This window comes from Euprymna scolopes, chromosome 25 (assembly GCF_053919585.1).
Source record: "Euprymna scolopes isolate OS-2025 chromosome 25, ASM5391958v1, whole genome shotgun sequence".
Lineage (NCBI taxonomy): Eukaryota > Metazoa > Mollusca > Cephalopoda > Sepiida > Sepiolidae > Euprymna > Euprymna scolopes.
This window is the reverse complement of record NC_136506.1, coordinates 32,177,660-32,194,716: the sequence shown is the minus strand read 5'-3', so window position 1 is coordinate 32,194,716 and position 17,057 is coordinate 32,177,660. Positions and strand designations below refer to the sequence as shown.

Genomic DNA, 17,057 nt, shown 5'->3' with positions numbered 1-17,057 from the left:
TATTTCTATTGCATGATTACAAATGTTTAAGAACTATCATTGGATAACTTTGTCAGGGGAATAAAGAAGTACAGGTATCAGAAAGAAGCTTAACAGATGTACCAATATCATTATTAGAAAGCATAGTTTGAACAAGTTTCCCAGTTACCAGACTCCAGTTATGTAAAGAAATCGTATAAAGAAGATTTGTAACGTAGGCTGTTAGTCAATTTGTGCAAGATCCGTAAACATGTTGAGGAGAGAGATATTCTAATATGCCAGATACACGTGTTTGTACGACTCCGAATAAAAGGGAACATTAGCCAACATTACGAGAAGTACATTTAAAGGAGAGACATCAAATAGGAGAACGTTAAAACCGAGTTACAATATATACAAATAATATGTTTATTAAACACATAAGGTAAAAGCAATAAGAGAGGGTCTTTTGTGTACACGCGCGTGTATGGGTGTACACGCATAATCATGCTTTTCAAGATATTGAGTTGTAAAAAGGAAGTTGCCAGCGACATGTAATGAATAAACTGAGATGGTGAGAGACGAATTTGAGAACATTAGAAAATAATCATCCTCTAGCTTCCACTACATTGCAGAGTGATATTGTAGGATCTCATAAATGAGTCAAATAGAATCTCTTCTGAGTATGACATGAAACTGCATATTTGTAGTTAAATCTTTTTTTAATTACTTCTTTGAATTCGTAAATGCTACGTTTTCAATTTCAGTCAGATAAGTGATTAGTGAAATCTTTCTTATAGCTTCATATCACACAGTTATCAAAAATAGGTTGGTGATTTCTGGCAATCTCATAACTTCGTTGTTCCAGCATGTGCTTTAAAGCATTTTATCCAAACTTCTAATAGTTCAATTTTTCAATATTTAAAACTGCTTCTACATCAATGATCTCCCTAAACACATACTTAAATCATTCGTTGACATCTATGCTGATGACACGACCATCTACGGCAACACATCAAAGGCTGTAAATGGCAAAGTTCTCTCTGATTCTCTCTCCTCTGATCTCGAGCGCGTGGTTCAGTGGGGGAACACATGACTGGTTACCTTTAATGCATCTAAAACCAAACTCCTAGCCTTACATCATCAACGCTCTGATCCCCATCTGGCATCAATTGGGATGGATGGCTCTCGTCTGGGAGAGGCCCCATGTTTTGACAAGCTTCTGGGTTTGACCTTTACTCCTGATCTGAAATGGAACACGTACTTCAAGTTTATTGCCAAGGTCGCTGGAAAGATGGTGGGATCCTTCTACCGCTCCAGAAGATATCTCACTACTGATGCAATTCTCTATCTATATAAAAGCCAAGTACGTCCAAGGATGGAATACTGCTGCCATATCTGGGCAGGAGCTGCTAAAAACAGCCTATCCTGCCTTGACAGAGTACAAAATAGACTTTGTGGCTTAGTGGGGATGCCCTTTTCTCTACCTTGCAACCTCTCTCCCACAGAAGAGACGTTGCGAGCCTTTCCTTGTTTTATCGTTATTTCCATGGCAGGTGCTCGTCTGAAGTCCAATCTCTGGTTCCCCTTCGCTAATCTTTCACCAAAAACACCCGTCTAGCCGAATCCACTGTGAAAAATTGCCCCCACTCTTTATCTGTGCCTAAATCAAAACATTGATTCCATGAACAAAGTTTCTTTCTTAGAACTGCACGCCTGTGGAACTCTGTTCCGTCTGCCTGCTTCCCACTTGACTACAACTTGGATGTGTTCAAGTCCAACGTTAACAAATTCCTAATGAACCTCCCCCTTAAGTAAACACTTCATCAAATCTCCACACTAACGTAATGTACTTGCAATAACCTTTATCCCTGAGTGGCTTCCGGGCTTTGATAAGTTGTATCCACTGTGTAAAAAAAAAAGAAAAAAAATCTGTATTTCCTAGGTGTGCAGTTTTACTACTTATTACCATATATATATATATATATTGTTTTTTTTTGTAAAATATGTTTTTTCAATTATATTTAATTCTATGGGTATACCAATCCTTTTTGTTTAGAAGCTCGATGCATGTTAAATATAACAATAGAGCATATATAAAAGGCATATATAAAAGGATAATAGTATAGTTACATTCCAGAATCCAAATATTTTTTTCATGCTAAAACAGCTCCTCCGGCATGTTAAGATTTCAGTACATTTTTTTACATATCCGTTTTGTTATGCAGAAACAAACAGTTATTATTATGTCAATACCGTCTCTTTTCGTGCATATAATCTTCAGAAAATTAGAAATTCTTTGCTTAGATAGAAAAAATGCATAACACTATTATGTTGCAAGAAGAAAAGGGTTCTTCATAACGAAATGGATCTGTAAAATATGTACCAAAATTTTAACATGCTGAAGGAACTGTTTTGTATGAAAAATAAATATTTGGAGTTTGAAATATAACTATACTGTTATTCTTATATATATATATATATATATATATATATATATATATATATATATATATATATATATATATATATGCTAAGTTGTTTTGGTATGTCTCAAATATGAACTGTTTAAATTATACAATAAATTAACACCCAATTTTATTTTTATCAGGTTCTACAACTACTTATATGCCATCATCAACAACAGGTAAAATACATTTTATTTATATATAGTGCAATAGATGCATTATAGTTTCATTGCTAATTTCTTAGTATTCTTTTATTCTAACTTGTCTAGCTATGTTAATTGTTGAAAAACGACACCATCAAAGTATATTACAAAAACCAACTGCACATTAACTACAAAACAGACGAAAAAATAATAACAAACCTAATTAAAAGGTATACCAGACCCACCGACCAGAACAAAAAGATCAAACTAATAATATACTAAATTTAAAACCTCTAATCTAATAATTAAAAACAATAATAATACTAACATCACACTAACACAAACTAATGTAGTGTATGAATTTATTTGCCCCTTCAAAGAATGTCTTCAAACCCACTCTAAAACTCATACAATGCATACATAGGCCACATCAAGACAACACTCTCTTGACGATTAACCTACCATTTAGTAGATAATAGTGTCATCAAGCGACACCTAACCTATCACAACAAAAAACTACAATCATCCGAAATAAGAAATATTTTAACTAACAATACTAAAATTAGATAGTTTCACAATTGCACACAAAGACTTAAATTACAAGAAGCTATTCTAATTAAAAACTACAGCCCCTCATTAATCGAATCGCGTTTAATATCCGGACAAATATACTAACCGTACTCAACAATTAACAATAAATAAATAACTAAATAAATAAAATATAGAATAAAAATAAAATAAGAAGATCAAAATGAAAAATTATAACTCACCCTTACCCACCTGCACCTACCTGTATAACAATATAAAATAAAAATAAAATAGAACTAACTATTAATACACCAAGCCTCAATGAAGAAAAGAACGACAATAACAACAACCACTTCTGGTGACGATCGGATGTACCAATAGAAAGCGCTCGAGGAGAATATGACCGAACAACTACTGCGCGCCATAATATACAACCTACCAGCTAAAACAAAAAAGACCACTTGATGAATCGAAAAGTTATTCAATAAAATCGAAAAAAAGGACTCAGTCGTGTTCAATCAGACATGCTTGCTGCCAAATATATATATATATATATATATATATATATATTCTTTTGAAATTCACTATTTTATTAGTATCATCATTGTGTTTCTCCAGAATTTGTTGTCTTTTGTAATGCTTTTTAGTGTGCAGATTTTAGGGTGTTTTGCAAAATCATCACAGTTCAAATTATTTATGCTAGTTTTAATCCACTTTGCATTTGGTTGACTTCTCTTCATATCAGATTTAGGGTATTTCATACTAGCAGAAATCCACTCAGTCTCATGGCATGTGCCAACGTCTTCTATTTATGGTTTTACTACACTTCCCATACTTAGCTGACGATGAAATTTATTTCATATTTTCCTAGTCTCCTTTGCAAGCTGTTTATTTTGTTAGTAAGTCTCTTGTTTACTGCCCATATTTCAGAATTGTACAAATACTAATATACACATTGAAATTTCTTATCTTCATTTGATTTCCAATATGTTTGGATACAAATATATGTTCTTGTTTCCTCATCGCATTAGTTTTACCATTTTATTTTGAAGCTTTCTCTGTCAATAGGATACATATGTTTCACAAAGATATCTTTATTTTCAGCTCCATGTACTTTGAATGAAGGAATGAAAAATGAAGTTTTTATTCCTGATCACCACATAATTGTCACACCAATTGAAAGCTCTTCTACAAGACTTGACATGCGTCCAGATCGAAGTGGATGGAAAGTTCCAGTGCCAAGTAAATCTGGTTATGACCCCACCATCACGATCACACTCACCAATGATCCTGATGGAATTCTATTGGCAGAAGTGATTCTTCACGGAAACGTAAATAACTACGTTGTTCAATTGCAACATCCAAAAACGATTCTATATGAATCTGTTGGAACTTTTACAAATGGGATATCATCTTACAAACCATCGGTTATGACAAAGGTTACAAAAGTCCGTATCATTCTAAAATCTGTAAAACCTGTCGATGTTGGCATATACCCTAAAGACTTTAACGTCAAGGTCTCAATTATTGGTTGCTTCACACCAGGTAAGAATATTAATTTTTATTTTCTATCCATTACAAATATTTCTATTGCATTTTCATTGTATGAGTAAAAGAGCAACTAGTGTTAAATTATATATATTTATTATTATAATTATTTGCTTCCACCTTATAAAAAAAATTAATAGATCAACTTTAGTCAAGTACTCCTTTTTTACTTCGCTACTACACCAAGATGTAAGAAGGGGGAGGGGCAATCCTTTCTCTAGATTATTCTATTTATCCTAAAACTTAATGCTGTATATTTAGCCAGGAGACTGAATGTTTAACAAGGAGTAAGTTCAGGGAACTCCGGTAATTACTAACCAGCAAAACATTACAATTATTGATCAATATGAGAGTCTATCAGACATGTGTATGAAGTGGGATAATATATGGAAGTGAAACTTGATCATCAAAGCTTGAATACATGTGTTGTATGGAGAGAAATGATATGAGAGTGACACAATGCATCTTAATAACAGGCTTAGATTGGATGGCCTCAGTGAAGATTCAATCATCATAGGGAAATGTGTGCAAAAACGAAACTGTTGGTTTGGTCTCATTAGAAGAATTTGGGGGTTAGTAGATGTAGAACAGTTGAGGTAGCAAGGTCAGATATCATTTTCATAAAAATTAGCATTTTTCAATTTGTTAATTTCTCTGATTCGTTTTTTTGGGGTTTTTTTTTTCATAACTCACAGGAGAGACCATGAGAAAATTATCAAAATTTCAAATGACAGTAGTTAATGGATCCAACAGGATTCAAACATAGAATACTGAGTCTAGAGTTGATTCTGATATCAACTTTACCACTGTCACTTCCGACTAATTATAATAAAATATAGAAAGACCATCACATGAGCCAAAGGAAACTGAAACTCAGAGAAATCAATGAAAAATTACATTTACACTGCCCTCCTAATTTTTTTAAATTGAAAATGAAAAAAAAAAAAAAACACTGACACACAGGTTGTAACATCAGTCTCAACAGGAACCATACAAAATGGTTGTGGAGGGTCAAATACTCTAAAGATCAAATAGGGAGAGCACTGTAAATACAGAGAATACTGAGTCTTGGGTAGGCTTATTGCCACTCAAATATCAGAGAAGATTAATGGTCATCATCAACAATAAATCAATTGTAAACGTCTGTTGCAGTAGCAAAATTATTTACAGTCTTTATTGAAAGAGTTCTAAAAATTTGGAGAGATTAGTCACTCAGACTCCAGAAAGCACCACTTGTTCTTGTCAGTGAGAAATCGCTTATAATGATTAGTGTAAAAACCCCTATTCTAGTAGAAGTAATAGTAGTAATAATAAATCCAAAGGAAATAAAATTGCAAAGGTAGATATATGTGACAAAAAAGCTCATAATCTAATCACTACAAAATTTCAAAGAAAAAAGAGAAAGAGTGGTGATACCATAATCGATTGATTGTATAAAATTTTTCACCAGGCTCTTATCAGGTAATTTTTAAGTAATTACTCATCCCAAGACAGGTAAAATTAATTCTGCAAATAGAACAATTTGAATCATTTACGAGCATTAAAATCAACATGTAATGCTATTAAACCTAATGTCTATAATCTTTATTCAAAATTTGATCAAAATCTTTTATATGATTTTGGTTTTAGAAAATGCTTAAAATCTAAGGCTTGGTTTAAGGAGTCTTGAAATTGAAATTTACAGAATCTAGCTTGACTGGTATTTAATGATTATGGATTAAATTTAATGGAAATCAAAAATGTTTCAATTTTCTAGATAGGAGGTCATGCTCATATTATGCCCGCTATGACCATTTAAAATACAAAAAAAAATAAATCTAATATCTACTGGTAAAATTTCATAAAAATCGGAAGTATCTGAAGCGTTCATCAGGGGCTTCTAGTCCCTCTTTGCCTTTTTACATAAAACTAAATATAATCCACACTGTCCACTCTTATACTTATCAGTTATGTTCCAGAATTCATAATGATTAGTTAATTAGTTTCGGAATTAATCCTATGCATACGAATATATAGACATATACACATTATTTAACTTTATATAAATGGAGATTGTTACCGACTATCAACATTCTTGTAGCATTTAGAAATAGCCACATCCTGCATTAAGCTCAAGTTTACAAGATATCTAGCTCTCATGGGGGCGGGGGCTGGTAAATGACAAAAAGATCTTATAATTTATCAAATATATTTTGTAAATTTACTTTGTCTTTTTTACATATTTTTATTTATCTTTTATAGAATATACAACTCCTGAAGTTTCCAAGACAACACCAACAACTTCAGGTTAGTAATGTGAATGTTTAATTTTTTAATTACCACAACTTTGAAAAGAAAAAAAACAAAGCTGGAACAACGGTTAAGAAAAAATAAGTAAAAAAAAAAAGAAAAGAAAGACGAAGAGAAGAGAAAAAGAAAGAAAACAAAGTAAGAAAAAGAGGAAATTTTTTCTGTTGTTGAAATTTAGCTCAGATAGATCAGTGTCATACTGATTCATTATAGCTGCTAGCTATATACTTTGGTAAAATTGAAGTCTTGCATTCTGTGCTAATTCACCCAAAATAAAAACATAAGATTCTATCTTTAGGCGATTACGTACAAACACATTGAAAAAGTTAGTAAAAAAAAAAAAAAAAAAAAAACGAAACACTATTTTAGACTTTAAAATAATAGATCACTTTCATATATTAATTCAATGTAAAATAATCTCCCACTATCGTACCAAGTAGCATTTTTAAGAACACATAATCAAATACTTTTAAAGGAGATAAAGCCTGTGCCGCCTGTTGATATGGGGTTGATCTTATTGAAAAAAAAAGTATAGTCTGTATAGCCTAGTACAGAAAATTGGAGGAAGTGGAGGCGATCTTATGTATGAGCCCACAAATAAATAGAGATTTCACACTCAATGAACACTAATTCTGATAAAGTGTGGTATCTATTCATTCATAGGACTTTGTAAGAAAAACATAATCAAATAATTATTTCATTTATAAAATGATTTAATGCATTTTCAGGAGATAATAGATTAGTTACCCTTCTCCCTCAAACATATGCACACCTAAAATTGATCTCCAAAAATAAGAAATGCCAAAAATTCTCATAAGTAAAAACAAACTACAACAATGTCTACAAAAGTTCAATTTTCACCAAAAAGTAAGACGAAAGATTACAAGAATAGATCCATTTTCAAATATGTTGGTAAGATGTCAATTTAATTTCACATCAAAATGCATATTTTCTTAATCCAGAAGAGTGGAATAAGAGACAGCAAACTCTGGCAGTTTGTAATCCGAAAATCTGAGTGTTCAAGAGGACATGACTCTAATCTACTTAATATCAATTATATATTTTCATATTAGTGGGATTGCTACAGTTTTTCGTTTTTTCAATGTTTACAAAGTTCATTCTCTCTGTTCTGCTTTCAACTCCTGTTTTTCCTTCTCTTTTTCTCTTCTCACCTTTATCCCTCCTGTCTTATATAAGGTGGGAGAAAGAAAGAGAGATTATGAGTATTAGTACAAAAGAAATTGCATGTTTTAGTCCAAAATTGGTTCCAAGTTCAAATCAAATAAGCAGAAGGAAATATCTATAAGGAAAGCTTAAAATATCTTCATTAAAAGCAATAAAAGAAATTGTTAAAGATATTTGGCAATAACTGCTGATTGCCACACTATATAAAGAAGAACACAATATTATCAGTAGTCTATTCCTTTATCAACAAATCCACAATTGAATAAACATTTAAATCGTTTATACCTTCTGATATTTTGTAAATAAAAGGCATATGATTTATTTGTATGAATTACATTGTTAATTTATTTAATTCATACAAATTCATTCCTTTACAACAATTAACTAGGGAAATGGTTAAAGATTGATGTCAATGATGATACAACAACAATTTATTTCTTAAGATGTTTATATCAATGTATTTTTATATTTCAGTCTTCCCAAGTAAAAGTACATCTACTTCAACAGTACTACCATCAGTTTCTACACCAGGAACTACAACATCTCAAGGTATGAAATTTTCAAAATTTAAATTACTTCAATTTATTCTGGCTAATGGCAGGCAGTTACAGCTATAATTGTAAGCAACAGAAAGAAGAACTTCAATAATTCAAATGGTTTCTGGAAAACACTTGCAAAACAGCAAACAATAACTATAGCACCCAATAAATAATTTGAAGTGAACAAAAGTAGGCTAAGAAATATGAAGAAAGTAATTGTATCTAAAAGTTTGAGAAATGAGTGAAAAAGTGAATAACTGCCCAAATACAATCAAATCAAATTAAACTCAAGTGCTTACTTAATATGTTGTCAAAAGGCATTATGCGAATCCATTTTTATTTACAAATTATTAAAAAAATTGCATATGGATAAGCAATAATACACAGCGCAACTTTGTTTACATATCTGTTTTTATTCGACCATCAAAGTTAAGTGATGTTGAGCTTCGTCCATATCAGATGGATGAGAATTTTAGAATACTAGGTGCTGCCATATCAGCCATCAACAATACTACTAGATAAAAAGCATAGTACATGGGAACTAGTTTATCAAGGTCATAGTGAATCCAGATGAACTTGCCAGATCAAGTCAATGATGGAGCAGAAGGGGAAGCATTAGTAGACAAAAAATACAACCATTTCAAAATTGAATATAAATCATACACAAAGCATCAGATAGATGGCTTGAAAGAGTCCAGAAGATCCTTACCATAGGACGACTGAGTATAATAAACAATTGACAGAAAGGAAGAAAAGTGAGAACAAAAGCAGAAAGAAGAGATAAAGAAGAGAAAGAACAAATAGGTTCATTAAGAGAGCAGATGGGTTGGTAGAGTTATTTTAAATTCAACATGCTAACATTATGGGAAAACTATGTCATAGATAAATAGTCAAATCATGACCAAATGACACAAGGGAGAACATTCTGACCAAAATTATTCACTGTCTGACATTCATGTACATCAAAGGATGTTAACAATTGGCTTTTATTGGATATTCTTTTTAGTAGTAAGCCTGTAACAGTTGTAATAACAAGATAAAGTAATCATGATAAGCATACAAGAAATAACTTACAGTAGACCCACGTTTGTGTTGGAGAAGGTCTGTAGAACTTGGGACAAAACTCAGTAAAAATGTTTACATCAGCGACCAGCAAGTAAGCAGAGAAACTAAGCTGGTGAAACTTTCGGAACTTGTGATCTCATGAGAGCAGCAATAATGTCTTATAATATGATAGGGTCTGAAGTCTCCCTTGGCCCCCTTTCTCCTAGAGGTGCAACTTTGGCTGTCAAAATACCATTTTTCCAATGATAGATAACATGCAAGTGTTTTTTGGGGTTTGTTTTTTTTTTACATATTTTGTGTTTTATTTTTTAATTTTATTAATATATTTTATTTATTCGTTGATTTGTTCATTTTTTTATTTACTATTTTTTCAAATTATTTTGAAAGAATGAAATAGCTAATATATTTAAAATAGATTAAAGCATGGTAGTATGTAGAAGAAAAAACAAATGTCTATGTTTTTATTGCTATTATTCATCCTTTATTTATTTTTATTTTATTTTCCTGAGTTAAACTTTTAGTCAAACTAGATGTGAAGTGATAGGAACCTATTCATAGTTTCATTATCTGGCCAGGGTAGTTAACGGTTGAAATATATTAAAGTACAGTGGCATATGAAAGGAAGAATAAATATGCATCTATATTTGTTTATTATCTTATCTATATTTGTTTTTATTTTTCAGTACCTTGTGATGTTAGTGAAGGCATGTCAAATCCATTCCTGATCCCTGACCGTTTTATCAATGGGTCACCTGAATTCGGTGATGGCTCACCAAGCGATTCACGTCCAAGTGGACAAGGTTGGGTTGTACCTGTTCCAATAAACCAAAATCAAACAAAACCGTACCTATTGATCTCAATCACAAACAAAGCACAAGGTTTACCTCTTGTAGAAGTTACAGTGTTTGGAAATGTTGGGAGATTTTCTGTTGAAACATGGGACAGCAGTTTGCCTTCATTTCAAAGAAAAGCGGATAATATTTCGGGAACTTATCGCAGCAAAGATTACGCAAATGTCCAAGTGGTCAAGATTATTCTTGAATCTATTAAGCCAAATAATGAGAGATATAAAGTGTGGGTCAGCATCAAAGCATGTTTTGAAACTCCAGGTAAGTGCATTTTGTTTATTATTAAAGTAATCTAGGAATTGGACAAAAATCATACCAATAATCAACTTCATTTTATTTTGATTGTGGGATATTCAGTATTATTGCAGTGTTATTGTAACATTACAATCATTCAACATTTTTGCAATCTTACTATAATGTTACAATAATTCGACAGTATTCTAACATTATTGTAATATTACAATAATTGGACATTGTTGCAATACTACTGTAACATTATAATAATTTGACATCATTGCAAGATTGTTGTAACATTACAATAAACTATTCTCCTAGTTCCAACTAACCATTTATTCTCAGCATTATTACAACATTATGGCAATATTGTAATTTAAGATTACAAATGGCTTTTTACTTCCGCATACACAGCACCAATAAGCAGGTTGTAACTGAAGTATCACGAATAAAAGCTCTTTCAACTGTTGTTGCTTTCATTTCTTTTTTCAATCATAGTCATTTTTCAATCATAGGTTTTCAAGGCCTGATTTGAAGTGAGCCGATATTAATAAAAGCCTACTTTTAACACAGTCAGTGTAGTTTTTATACACAATACGGGCAATACTATGTCAGTTACATTGGGGGAGGGGATATGCTCTGTCCACTACAACTAATAAGCTGTTTGTAGCATTAGAATCTGTAATAATACTGGCATATAAGTTGTTGGCTCTGTGAATACTACTCTCTCTCTCTCTCTCTCTCTCTCTCTCTCTCTCTCTCTCTCTCTCTCTCTCTCTCTCTCTCTCTTTTCTTTTCTCTTCTTTTCTGTTCTTATTAAGCCATCATTATAGCAATAGTGAATATGTAGCAGTAAAAGTTCTTGTGTCTTCCTCTTTCCTTTGGATCTGTAAAATGAAGCAACAAATACACAAACACCAACAACATACTTGTCCAATAGCATCATGCTATGAATAAAGTAAATTAACACTTCTACCTGCTTATGACTGACAAATAAGAACAATCTACCCTCATAGATTAAATAAAAAAAATCTTGTATTGATTTCCAAATTCAAGATGAAGCACATGAAGAAAGTTCGGGATTACATTGGCCAAAACATGTGATAATGACATTCAAGATGAGAAGAGATAGTCAAAATAATACAAATTATTAATATGTACCTAAAACTTTCGAAAATCTAATTTTAAAATTGTTCAGTAATACAATAACTTTCAGTTGTTTTATCCATGATATTAAAATAAAAACATCTTCATTGTAGGAACCTTTTCTACAAGGATTAGTTCAACAGGTAAGTCAAAATACAAGGATTTTCTTTAAAATGTTTACAAGATTTTGAAATAAAGTCACCACAAGTATTTCACCTTTTTTATTCCTTTATATCTACTGTAGTATTTAGGAGTATATATTTGTCTGTTTTTGTTTTTTGTAGTTTTCTTATATTTTAGATATACAAAAGAAAAGATTGTAAAAAGAGAAGTAATTTAATGGTCGTTTAAAACGAATTTAATTATACATTTTTTATACAGGATGAGGAATTTTAATGGGTAGGAAGACAACAGTATTATCTAAATATAACTGATCATACAGTTAATAAATATATGTGCCACCTTTGCAAATTTATAAAAATAGGATATCACTATCTAAATTAAGTAGCTTATACAGTATGGCATATAAATATATGACTATTTGAAAAGATATTAAAACAGAACACAATTATCTAGAAAAAAGTGAAATAAACATTTGGCAAGAATATGTTTAAAAAATATTCACATTCGAACTTTTCTTAAATTAATCTTTAACTATAATATATTCTGATTTTTCTGAAATCATCATTTGGTTAGAAGATGTTCTGGAAATATCCATGTACATTTTTTCCCAATTGATCTCCAGCTATATGATACGAAAATACCACATTTGGATGTTCTTCAAGTCAACCTCTACTTAGAATATTTGGAAGTTATCTGGATTCAGATTTTCCTTAAATCAATTTCTGGCGAGAATATGCTAAGGAAATATCCTGATTTTTTGTCAAATCAAGTTGAATATCTTAAGAAAATATACATTTCTGGATTTTTCACAAATCGCCTTCTACTTAAAATATGTTCATAAAATAGGCAAATGAGGATGTTCTACAAATAAATCTGCAGATTTCAGTTTACAAATATAGACATAGTATTTTAGCTAAATAGTATCTGCTTACAAACTATAATTAAAAAGAAACATTTATTTCGAAATTTCAGAGGCAAGTTCTACAACATCTGAGTATATAACAACTGAAGAAGTGATACCAAGTGAAGCAAGTACACATGTCTCAATACCAATATCAACACCAACTTCATCAACTGCTAGTAGCAAACACACAACCCAGACAACTACTGCTTTTACAGAAGTATTACCTGTAACAGAGGAAACTATTGAATGGACTTTTCCATCATCAACGGCTGAACCAGGTAAGATTAGTATTACTGGTTTAACTGAACCGGTTTCTCAATTACTTTTTATTTCTTTTATTGCATTGCATTGACATGTGCACACGCGCGAGCGAGCGCACACACACACACGTATATACACATGCATATATATATGCACATATGTATATTATAAAACATTTGGACCGTGGGATCAGTTAATTTAAACTGTTTTATGAAGAAAAAGTGAGCTTGTAAAGCTTGTTAAATATAAGAAAACTAGTGATAAAAGTGTACATGATGATAAACAGTGTAGAGCAGCAGCTAAAAAAAGGATAAAATAAAAAGTATGATGATTAAGATATTCATGAGATGTTGAAGAATATATAAAAAGATGCAAAACATGTAAAGAATTAAGAAATTTTACACAACTTATTTTACATTCATTGTCCAGAGAAGTGGAGCCATGAATTGTGTGCATATGGATCATGTGAATATTACTGCATTGAGACTTTTATTAATATGAGGAGACTATATTTCAGGCTGTCCTCAAGTAATCCATATATTAGAAAAAAGAAGTTCTATGATAAAACAAATTCTGAAGTTTATATTTTCCAGAAGCAGCATACTAAAAACCGGCACATAAAAAGATGTTGATAATTATATAGGGGTGATAACTAGCATTGATTAAGAAAAAATGAGCATGTTTTTGTTTTTTTTTTAAGATATAATTTGTGATGATAAAATGATCTATTCAATAATGAAATAAGTTTAAGTAAAGAAAGAAAAAAAAACTCGTCTCTACAAAAGCTGGATAAAATTAGTTCCGGAAATTGCCGAGAGAGTTTACAAAAAAAAACAAGTTTAAAAAAATACACTAAAGAGTAATCTGAAAAATAAATTGGCGATCATAATTAATAGGAATTTAAATAATCACAAAAATAAATACACAAATACTATACCTAGACAATGATTTCCACAGGAGTCGAAAAAATAAAGATTTTTTTTTGCCTTTAAGCTACTACACAATATCTCATGCTGAAAAACTAGAAATTTCATCAGTTTTAATTGGAAGGAAAACTAGAGTTAGGTTAAGAATTTACTACTCAACAAATGAAAAAACATATATATATATATATATATATATATATATATATATATATATATATATATATATCTATAAAAGTGAACGTGTCTGTCTGTCTGTCTGTCTGTCTGTGTACATTTCCCTACGCAATAACTCTGTCAATTTTTAGTCTATATACTCAAAATTTGAAATACCGGGTACTGAGATTTGGGAAAATCGATGTGACGGGTGTCAGTCAGAAATTTGGCTGTTAAGGGGTCACATTTCAACGATTTGACCTTTAAGAACTCTACCAAACTCCTCCGACAATTTTGGGTCTAGACACTTGAAATTTTAGATATAGGTTCCTTGAACCTGGATCTAATTTAATAAAGTGATTTGAGCCCGAAACTATAAATTTTAAGGGGTCATAATAGGGGTCAAATTAAAAAAAAATTTACTCTTTTTTTTTTTTTTTTTGCTCAGCATACACCTCCAAACACCCGGGCAACACCGGGCTGAAATGCTAGTAGTATATAAAGAAAATGAATCAAATACAGAAACAACAGAATTTATCATGCAAAAAGTTCACAATACAACTATATTTAATAATGAAAACCGGGGACCATGGTGAATATGGAGATCAAAATAGTAAAATCTGTACGATTCTTCCTCGTACTGAATTATTAGAAAGGATTTTTATAGAATGGAATGTCAGAAGTTAAAATAATGCATGACAAAACGATTAGAATGAGTTAGAAAATTTGGATGAAGATGAAATAATGCATAAAGATGATTCTGAGCAAGATAAATGTAGATCTCTAAGAGAAAGAAATACAGGAGAGGGAGAAGCGTAGGAAGGTAATCCTTAAACTGAAACCATCGGAAGACGTACAAAACCTACTAGGAACATAAACCCTTTATGTTTCAGGGAGACGTAGTGAAACTGGCTATTTAATATGTCTGCTATAAGAGTAGCAATGAGCCTATGTATAATTTTTTCTCTAAGAAGAAGGTAAAAGGAAGCCAGTAACGAGACTATGCTTACCCAGCATATAATAACTATATTATTGGAAACAGCTACAAAACACTCAGCACACAGCAAACTTTTCATTGATGCAGGTTATATAAAAACTGCCTTTTGATATTCAAAATATCGAATTAGTTAATTACACAATTATTTTATAGAAACAGCAAAAGAAAAAATAAAGCTGTCTCATGAAGCTTAGAATGACTAATAAATCATGACATTTTGAACATTTTTTCAAATAATATTGATGTAATTGTCTTCATTTACAGGATCGTCAACAACAACATTTACAAAAACAACAACAAAATGTAAGTGGAGTTATATTTTATGATAGTTTTGTTTTACTATTTTCCTATTTCCAAAATAAAGCATTTCATGATTTATTCATATAGTTTTGCACAATTTTAGATTAAATAATTTTGTATTTTTTTAAATAATTATTTTGTTAAAAAATGCCTTCAGAATATTGTTTAATATAAGATTATGCCGAAAATGTTTCAAAATATTGCTCAAAATAACATTTAAAAGTTTTCAGATAGGGCATTAATATACAATTATGTATTGGTGTTAATTTGTCCTTGAATTATTGTTTATGCATTTTTTTCATATTCGATTTAACGTCCATGTTGCATGTTGGCATGTGCTGGGTGGCTTTTAGAAACTGACTTCCAAACTAACCTATCTCTGATCAGGAGGTTATTTATCCCTCTTTCTCTCAAGTTCATCTTTATCACCCCTCCATGTTTTCCTGGCCTTCTACCTGATCTTGCCACCTTAATTGTTCTACATCTACTAACCCAAAAACTCTTATCCATTCTTTCACTGTAGCAATGCAATCGAAGTCTCCTGTTCTAGATCTCTCATTATACCAATTGCTTATTCTGTATTATATTAGGACAATGAGGAATTAAAATAAAAGCACATGATGCTCACTTAATGCTTTTATTAGCTTTGTTTTTACACATCCGAACTGGATGATCTCCATGATTAGAAAGAGGGTGCGACATCGTTTCCATTTTTGGAGTGATATTGGTAAAGGATTCTAATCCTTTAAAATGGAATAGAAACTTGATTTTTATTTGTTATTAAATGATTGTCAGTTGAACTCCAAATAAGTCCTTGTTTTTGCATTATGTATATCTTTAACTAAATAAATATTTCTAAATTTCTTATGCTTTTCAGTTTTACATATAAGGGATTTTTAAAATATCCGCAACAAAAACTTATCTAGCTACAACCACTGTTGATAAATTACCTTCCTCCTTCTGTGTACCTACAATTAAGTAGAACTTCCATGAACAAGTTATTTTCCTAGTACTTCCTATCTGAGGAACACAGTATCATGGGGCTTCTTCCTAGTTGATAAGAACATTGCCATTATCAAGTCCAGTATAAACAAATTCTTGTTGAGCTGTCCTATTAAATAATCAATTTCTGACCAGTTACAATAATCATTGCAAATCTCCTTGATTTCTCATGGTCTATCTGTCCAACAAAATTACCTTTTATACCTCGAGTGGCCTTGATAAGCAGTGACTTGTTTATAGAAAGAAAGAATCTATCTGAATATATTTGAAAAGTTGTCACGATTGAAAATTTCTTATGTAAGCTAATTTTAATAATTTTGGATTTTATAATTGAAGACTGGATTTCAGTACATATTAAAACGATATGATGAAAATCACTTTATCTTTATTTTTACAATCTATATTTAATTTTGCACCTTTAGAAACCTTTTTAAATATAT

At 31.1% G+C, this 17,057-nt stretch overlaps 1 protein-coding gene across 1 annotated transcript in view; it reads left to right on the top strand.

Moving 5' to 3' along the window:
* Positions 1–17,057, top strand: part of LOC145247313 (uncharacterized) — a 558,870-nt gene that overhangs the window by 45,877 nt on the left and 495,936 nt on the right. The window contains exons 21-28 of the mRNA XM_080108949.1: positions 2,570–2,605; positions 4,202–4,642; positions 6,887–6,931; positions 8,594–8,668; positions 10,407–10,832; positions 12,065–12,094; positions 13,047–13,256; positions 15,580–15,618. Of these exons, the coding sequence (XP_079965075.1) occupies positions 2,570–2,605; positions 4,202–4,642; positions 6,887–6,931; positions 8,594–8,668; positions 10,407–10,832; positions 12,065–12,094; positions 13,047–13,256; positions 15,580–15,618 (1,302 nt within the window). The remainder of the gene's footprint in view (positions 1–2,569; positions 2,606–4,201; positions 4,643–6,886; positions 6,932–8,593; positions 8,669–10,406; positions 10,833–12,064; positions 12,095–13,046; positions 13,257–15,579; positions 15,619–17,057) is intronic.